Genomic DNA, 9479 nt, shown 5'->3' with positions numbered 1-9479 from the left:
AAAAAAAAAGAGAATTCAATGAACTAGTAGTACTCATTAAATTAATGTATGCACTGAACGTAGACAGAAGATTTAAAAACATCTATTATTATTTATTTCAACATTCCATATATAGACAGTCCCCTATTTGTAAATAGTACATTGTCATTGTCTTCTTCCCCACCACCTGTTTACCAAGCCACTATTTACACCCAACCCCAAAACTTACGTATAATTACTCTAGAAACCAAACCTATAATGTTCCTCATCGTCTTGTACTTTGGTTGAAAGGAACTTTGCTTATTTTGCTACATCATTCTTTTTCTCAAACTATTTCACAGATGTCTTACTTTTTTCTACTTTCTCAACCTTTTCCACTTATATTGGATTTTTCTTATATAGACAAACGCTATTAACAAGGAAGGAACAGAGAAGGGAACACTTCCAGCACCGGCCTTTTTCAGCAAAAAGCTCGAGTATTGGAACGGGTGAAACTGCAGAGAAAGTTACATTTTTTTGGTAAATATATGAACGGCATTATAGCAATAACCTAAAGTTATTATCTGTCTAGTATTCTATGACTAGTCCTCCCATTGGGGCTCGGTGTGGTATTCCCTTTCTTCTCTTGGCCGTTCTGTAATTAACCAAAGTTGATGGCGGTGTGGAAGGTGTGAAGCTCTGCACCTTGTTGTTGCTGCTGTATGAATCCTCTGAATCTGATCCCATTCCTGCTGACTTTTTCTTCTTCTCGAAGTTCCTTGAAGTTCCAACAATCTACAATTCATTGTTGCATTGATTAATATTTAATTAAACAAAAATACAATTCAAATAAAGAATCAAAGATTGACAAGTCGTAATTGAATTCAACGAATAACAAATGACCAATGTTGCAATCTAAAAAAAATACAAATATTGGGTAAAGCAATGAATTGTTTTGAAAAATGAAAACCCATACTAACATTCATGGGTATAAATGAAAAAGTCAACTCATTTAAATGCTAGCTTGGAAATAAAACAAATTAAAAAAAAAACTTCCTTAATCAAGTAAAAAAAATAATTATAGAAAAATGTATTATTATAAATCAATGTGATGATTTTTAATGAAAAACAATGACATCAATTTTATTTTTTTTTACTAATAAAGGAGATGGTAAAATTGAACATGAAGACCCATTTTTAAGGTTTTTTTTTTTTTTTTCATTTTCAAAATGCATTTAAGGTTAAGCAATGACCACATTGTGTGGGGTAAATAATTTACCTTGCAACCAAGAGAACAGAATCGGTAGGAATCAAGAAGGCTACGCTCGCAGACTTCACAAGTGTTGGTGACACCTTTACCAGGCCTTGGCTGAGGCCTCTCATTCAAGAAAACAACCCTTGCACTGTTGATAATGTAGGTTTGGACTCCGGTTATGTCCAACACCTTCTGAATCTCGTTCACCCTAATCACATCGTGGTACGAGGATCTCCTTATCTGTAAAAGATAAAAAATAAAAAACATTAGAAAGGAATGGTAATGGCCATTTGTTACATTGAAAAGCCAACACCTTTTCGTTTTGTGGTGACCTTAACTCATCTCACCACTTGTTAAATGCAGGATCATGAAATTTAATTAATTTATCACCCAAAAGGCTTAACTGGTCACATGGAAAGATGAAAACAGAACCCAATTAATGAGAGTTCAAATCTCGGCAGAGAAGGGGAAAAGATGGGACTTTTTAACTAAGTTCCAGAAAAAGAAGAAACCCAACAAGGCCACAAAAGGAAAAGTGATGGTTTTTGACAAGAAGATCAGAATGTGTCAGAAAAAGTTGAGGAACTCATAGAACCTGAATAGCACGGTGATCTTTGTGGTAAGCGAGACAGAGAGAGCATAAAGCACCGTTCATACAATCCAAACAGTACATATTGCACTCGCTCTTGTGTGAATCAGCGTGCAACTTGCATTGAACGAAGAAGCTCTCTTTGAGCAGAGGTTTCAACCACGGTGGCCACCTGTTGTCCTCATCATCAGGGCTTCCAGCACCCTTTTCGAAACATGCACAAGAATCTTAGTCAGACCCAGAAACAGGAATCACCACATAATTAATTACATTTTCAGCGCAAGAATTAAATTATATATATATATATATAAAAGCAGAGCCCACATCGTAAAAGTAAGATGAATGAAAGAAGAAGTAAAAGTGATAAAAGGAGATTAGATGATGATACTTACCATGATTCTCCGGTTCTTGGGCTTGATTTCGCGGACAGTGGTGCCTTGGTTTTCGAACGCCAGCTTGAAGGCAGTAACTGGAGAGAGATGGTGAGAAAGTGGGAGGATGGAAAAAGAGGAGAGTGTGTTTGGGAAGAAGAGAGAGTGGGATTTTGGGAGGGTGTGGGAGGGAATGGGTTCTTGTAGGACTTGGAGGCGGTAGAAGTAGAAGGGCTTGTCTCTTAGAGAGAGAAAGTATGAGAGAGTGAAAGAGAGGAGAAGTCGTTCTTATCCGCACAACAAAGTCGTCTCACACGACCAAACCAAACCTAGCTCCGAACCAACAGATGCGTTGTGTGTAAGGAATCCACCTCCTTCTTTCCTTTTTATTTCCTTTCATTTTCCATCTTCTCCTATAAGGAAAAAAATTCATTATTTTCTTTTTTTTAAAATATATATAATTTTTTTATCATTTAAATGATATATATATATATATACTATTTTTTTATTAAATTATTTTTATGAAATATTTATTTATAATAGTAATTATTTATCACTATTTAAAAGTTTAATTAATCATTTTTAATGAAATACAATGAAACTTCACATAAATATATCAAGTTTAACTCCCGTTAAATTAATAGTTTATTGATATCTAAATTTATATTATATATTAAATGAATACTACCTTTAATAATTGTTTTGCTCTTTATTTTGTATTAATTATTTTATGTTTTATTGCTAGAAAAATATTAAAATATAAAAAAAAATATTATTCACATTAGAATTCATATTCTTTGAATAATTATTTGTAATTACCTACTACAATTATTTTTTTTATTTTTCTAATTTAAAAATTGAGAGATACAAAATATGTTTTTCTATTAATGTTATATGAGATGACATTAAAAAATAAAAAATATATATAATAATTGATATAATATGATAAAAAAATGGTAAAAAAAAAAATCAGTGATATTTAATTGTTTAAAATTTTTGAATATTTGAAAATATTATTTTTAAAACAGTTTTTTCATATTTATTGTTGTATATTGATTTCGCATTCTTACATTTTTGAAAAATTATTAATTTATTCATTGGTAAGATAAGAATAGGTTAAGCTTTAAATAACAATTTATAATTTGACCTGATTTGATCCAATTAATAAAAATATTAAATTTAAATTTTTAATAAAGTTTATTTATTTAAAAGATTATTATATTTATAGATCAATCTATTTATTTATATGATATAGAAAAATAATGTATATAATACATTATTCAAAATATGATTAAATAAATAATTTTGTAATACAAAGAATCATATCATCAATATATTTTGACATTTTCACTCCACTTAAACATTTTATATTTCATATTCATAAAAAAATCAAGAAATTGAAAATAAAAACTTTAGCAGTTATATTTTTGTCTATTCTTTTTCTTCATCTTCATGAATTTTATTTAGAACAATTCAAATGAAATATAAGAAGTATTTAGAAAGTCTCTTTTAAATAAAATTATCTTCTTTTGTTACAACTTGTACATAAATGTACGTTAATGTACATATATATGAACGGGTTGTCCCTCTTATATTAATATTTTTATTTTTATTTTAAATTATAAATTTTAATAATAATATAATAAATAATTTTTTTCACTTAAATTATGAAAAGACTTACACTCATATTTAAAAATAGATTTATAGAATTATTTAAAATTAAGTCTACGAATATATTTAATGTTATTATTATAATATAATTTTTTAAATAAATTATTTAAATTTATAAATCTATTTTGAAGATACTTTTAATGTAAAATGAACTAATCAATTAGATTAGACTTTTAAAAAGGATAATTCGAATTAAAAAGTCAGCTTGATTTACTTGTGGATTTAAAATATACTACTTTTGAGATAATTATTTCTAAATCTATTTTTAAATTTAGTATTTATGTAAAGATTAAAAACATAAATATAAATAAAATCATTAAAAAGACAAAATATAATCATTGTTAAATAATAAAGAAATTACATACTTAAAAAAAATATTATAAATGCCTTTAAAAAATGAATATTATATTTTATTACTATGGTTATTATAGTTTTATTTTTCAAAAAAAATTTCACTTTAAAAAATACGATAAAAACTTAAATAGAAAATAATTATTTGTTACTCTTTTATTAAGCACATTTTATTTAAAGAAAATCTTTTGTTGTAGGTTTTTTGTAATTAATAATTTTCTTAAGATATTTATTACTTTAAAAGCAAGTAATATGAGAGGGTGGGACTATGTGAGAATAAACTAAAATGATATTATTTTTGAAATTAAGAAAAATTTTGAATATAAATAATTTTTCATCAATAAATATAAATGATTTCAATTAATACATATATGTATAGTAATTATTTTTTTTGATGCATTCTATGTATATTAATTTGATATAGTGCATCAAAATTTAAAATTTAAATAGAATAAATTTCATAAAAAAATAAAATGTGAGATAAAATAAAACAAATCAGGTGACGTTTAAAAAATAATATAATTCTATAAGATTTAATGTATTAAAAAACAATAATGTATCATAAAGATTTTGTAAATGAATATGTCCTTAACATTTTTCATATAACAAAATATAATTTTTAAAATTTCACCTATGCTTGTTTAGTTTGCCTTCTTATTCAATAAACTAAATTGGGACATACTATTTTTGTTTAGTTAATGATTTTTCTGTAAAATTTGAATACTTTTGACTTCTCATAACCTAGTTCTAATCCAACTTGTGTTGGTTATGAATATTATATTTGAATCGATGACGTGTTAGCTTACCATCTTGAAGTTTTGTCGCTACTTGTACAAGCTGAAACGTTGGTTATCTGTTGTCAATTTTCATCAAAGTTCAGTTTTTCAATAAAAATGTTAATAAATTAGTCAAGCGGCAACCACAAATAATTTCTCTTTGGTAAGGCAATATGTTTCCATTTCGTGATAAAACGCACATCCACTATTCTGGGGCCGCAAACTATGGTCGTTCAATGCTGTTCTTGTTACTGTTTTTGTGAAGTAAATATAAAAAATCAATGACATATTTTTGTGGGCTGTGAATCTGATTATATTGTTCATTATTAGAGGAAATCAGGTTTATGGAATGTTATAAATTATTGTATGGCTTATGTGGAGATTTTTCTGATTTACTTTTTATGTAACGTTATTCATTTTTCGTAATTAATTAACTATATATATATATATATATATATTTTATTATAAAATTAGAAGATTAATTTTATAAAATATTTTATATTAAAATCATATTTTTATATTTATTTTAATAAAATTATTTATATATCATAATATAATATATTATTTTATATTATTATTATTATTTTAATTAAGTGAGAGAAATAGATATATATTCTACATCAAGACAAAGTAGTTGTAATTTTTTAATTATTTTTTTTTACTTTTAATTTATAAAATATATTTTTTATAATAAATATATTTTTTAAAATATGAAAATATAAATGAAAATAAAATATATTATTATGTTAATTAAACTATTTAAATACATAATATATTTTAAAAAATATTAAAAATAAATATTTTTTTTATTTAGATAAATTTTTTATGATTATTATAAAAGTTAATTTTTGTGTAATTTTATTAGTGTGTATGAAATTTTTTTGGTAAAATAATTATTCATACTCATATTTTATTTTATTTTAGTGAATACAATAGTATCCATTTCACGTGTTGAATTAGTTCTAAAAAAATATTCAAAGTGATTCTAAATATATTGTATTTTTTTTACTAACTCTTTAAACATTTAGGTCATTAATTTTCATTGACTTTTGTTTTTATTTCTAAATTATTCATGTATAAATTATATTAAAAAGTATAATACAAAAAATAATTAAAAAAATATCAATGACCACCAGTTCCACAAGGTGACGGTTTTCTGTTTCACGGAGGATTTCGACGAGGACAAGTTTGTCTTGGATATTTTGTATGGATGTTTTCTTCATCAACAATTTGTTGATCTTGTAACACAGGTTCATGACAATCATCGATATAAGCAGAAGAAGTATTTTCCTATTGTTAATTATAAGATTCATGTTGGTTAAAAAATAGAATGTTGTTAGGATACATACTTTGCAAATATATTGTAACTGACTGTGGCAAGTCGACATTTGCACCAAATAGATTATTAACATATTCTTTTGTGGTTGATATGAAAGAGTGTTGGTAATTGTCATGACAGTGATCAAAATGTTGTTATGGTGGTGGAATTACAACAAATGATTTACATTGTGGTTCCCAATCATTATTTTGCATATCATCAGTAATGGGGCTGTGATTTGGAGTTGCATTTGTTGTGGATACTCTTGTTGTGTTGGCATTTCTAATAGCTCTTGTGACATTTGGCCAACATCAATGTTCTCTACAACTCGTGGATCTTGTAATTGTTGGGGTACAAAAAAATAAAGAATTGTATTTTATCTATATCATGTCATATATTCATCTATATGGGATAACTGATCATTAACAGATTGCTCTACTACAACGTTCTGTCGATTTTCCATCCATTGTTGGCTCTAGTGGACATGTTCTTCTGCCTAGTTATTGTAAACATTTCCTCGCATGGATGTTTCATGTTGTTGATCCAAATTTGTCTTGATTGCGTACCTAGGGAATAATGGATTCACTACAAGAAAATGACGATTTTGCGACGGTTATATGGCCTACATTGCGACGGTTAGAACTGCCGCAAAGACAACATTGCGACGGTTTGGGAACCGTCGCAGAATCGTCCGTCACCAGGAAATTTTGCGACGGTTATCAGAACCGTTGCACAAACCGTCGCAAAATTAGAATTGCGACCGTTTCATCAACTGTCGCACCAAATGCCTCTATATTAACATTGCGACCCTTTCATCAACTGTCGCACCAACTGCCTCTAAATTAATATTACAACCCTTTTTTTACCCGTCAGAAATTATAATTTTTTTTATTTTAATAAATTTATTAATGTAACAATCCTCATATTTGGCCTTTTAAGGATTTTATTTCACGATATTTCACTGTTTAGCATGTTTTATCCTTACTTGTGCAATTTCTGGGAGACTTCCCAGAAGGTCACTCATCCCTGTACTACTCCAGGTCAAGCACGCTTAACTGTGAAGTTCTGATGAGTAAGCTACCGAAATGTATATATATGTTGTCAGTATAACTTGTACAAATTAATTCATTTAAGTCATCCTCAAATATACAATCTCATATTTGTACTATAATAATAATATATAATAATTTTATATTACAAATAATAATAATAATAATAATAATAATAATATATTTAGTTATTCTTTATTTATATGTACTTGCTTTATAATTAACATCTACTTATTTCGATTTAAAATTATAATTTAAATTATTTAAATTTTTTAATTTATAATGACAATATAATTTATAAAATTATAAATATTTATTTATTACATACTTATAAATTAAATTTTAATATTTTAAATAAATTATTAATTAATTTAATATATTTATTTACCTTAAATCAAACATATAAAATTTAAAAAAAATGTATTTATCCTTATTTTATTTTCTAATAATCAACTATTAATAAAATTCTAACTTAAAATCTTATCTAATTATATATAATATTCTCATATCAAATTTAAAACCAGATATTAGTTATACAAAAATATTAAGATCATATAGTAAATTGTCAATAAGATTTTAGTTAAATAATTTAAAATAATTAATGTTTCAATTATATTGTTAATTAGAAAATAATTTATTCCAAAACTAATTAATTTTTTATATTAATTATTAGTAAAATTTAATAATTTTTAAATTAAAAGTTAATTGGATCGATGAAATTCAACACACACGATGAGTTATTGAGCGGAATAACTTTATCAAAAGTTATTTTGTAAGTTATCTTAAATCAAACATATAAAATTCAAAAAATGTATTTATCCTTGTTTTATTTTTAATTATCAACCATTAATAAAATACTAACTTAAAATCTTATCTAATTATATCATAATATTTTCAAATCAAATTTAAAACCAGTTCTTACATTTTCGACAAATATAAATTTTTCTGAAATATTCCATCAATAATATAGCTTTTCCTACAAAAATTTTCTCATCGAAAATATAAATTTTTCGACAGATTTAATTTTGTTTTTATAAGAAATCATCTTCGATTAATATAACATTTTGTATATATGATATAACAGTAAAAGATTTTCAATTTAACGGTTAAATTTACAAAATTCACATTTAATATAAAGTTATTGAGTGGTGTAACACTTAGTAAAATTTACACTGATGTAATTATAAACCCCCTCATATATATATATATATATATATATATATATATATATATATATATATATATATATTAAATGTGACTTTTACTAAGTATTACACCGCTCAATAACTTTATATTAAATGTGAATTTGGTAAATCCAACTGTTAGATTGAAAGTTCATAATTATCATAGATTATATATACAAAACTTTATACTAACCCAAGATGATTTGATACTTCATTTTTATAAAACAAAATTGATGTAATATATTCATTTCAAAATACACTAAAATATAAACAATTTGATTACCTTCCAGTTGTTGTTCAATTTTAACAAAATTTGATATACACTTATAAAGTGATATGAACTTTCAATTTAACGGTTGGATTTACAAAATACACATTTAATATAAAGTTATTGAGCATCATAATATACTTAATAAAAGTTACATTGGTATAATTATAACCCCCTATATTATATATATATATATATATATTATATATATATATATATATATATATATATATATATACAGGGACGGATGTACGTTTGGAATAGTGGGCACTTGCCCCACTACTATTTGACATATACATAATTTTTTATCTAAAAAAATAATATATTTTAAAAAATAAAAATTATATTCTAATAAAATAAAAATATAGATTCAGAAAAAATGTTTATTTATTTTATATCTATCAAATTTTTGAAATAAATTAATTCTCATGTAATAAAAAAAATTTCTTAATAATGAATTAATTTTTTAAAAAAGTTTAATTATAATATATATATGTATATATATATATATATGTCTTAATATTCACATATATAATGTAATATATTAAAATAAAAAGTTTTTTGATAAAATAAAATTTTTACCATGCATGTTTATCTTTTGTGTTTTTTATTTATTGTATACGTTGATTGAAAAAATCAAAATAGTAAAATTGTATATATTGATTAAAAAAATCAAAATAAGAAAAATC

At 24.7% G+C, this 9479-nt stretch overlaps 1 protein-coding gene across 1 annotated transcript; it reads right to left on the bottom strand.

Annotated features, from left to right (window-relative positions):
• Window positions 1-435: 435 nt before the first annotated feature.
• On the bottom strand, window positions 436-2426 carry LOC109788271 (protein RGF1 INDUCIBLE TRANSCRIPTION FACTOR 1). The gene is made up of 4 exons (XM_083075007.1): window positions 2195-2426; window positions 1809-2006; window positions 1238-1453; window positions 436-753 (listed from the first exon to the last, which is right to left on the bottom strand). The coding sequence occupies exons 1-4, from the start codon at window positions 2195-2197 to the stop codon at window positions 547-549; spliced, it is 624 nt and encodes a 207-aa protein (XP_082931133.1). The 5' UTR covers window positions 2198-2426; the 3' UTR covers window positions 436-546.
• Between the last annotated feature and the right edge of the window lie 7053 nt (window positions 2427-9479).

The sequence above is a fragment of the Cajanus cajan genome, chromosome 5 (assembly GCF_000230855.2).
Source record: "Cajanus cajan strain Asha chromosome 5, NIPB_CcT2T_4, whole genome shotgun sequence".
Lineage (NCBI taxonomy): Eukaryota > Viridiplantae > Streptophyta > Magnoliopsida > Fabales > Fabaceae > Cajanus > Cajanus cajan.
Note: the sequence above shows the minus strand (reverse complement) of the source record. Positions and strands in the feature narration are given on the sequence as shown.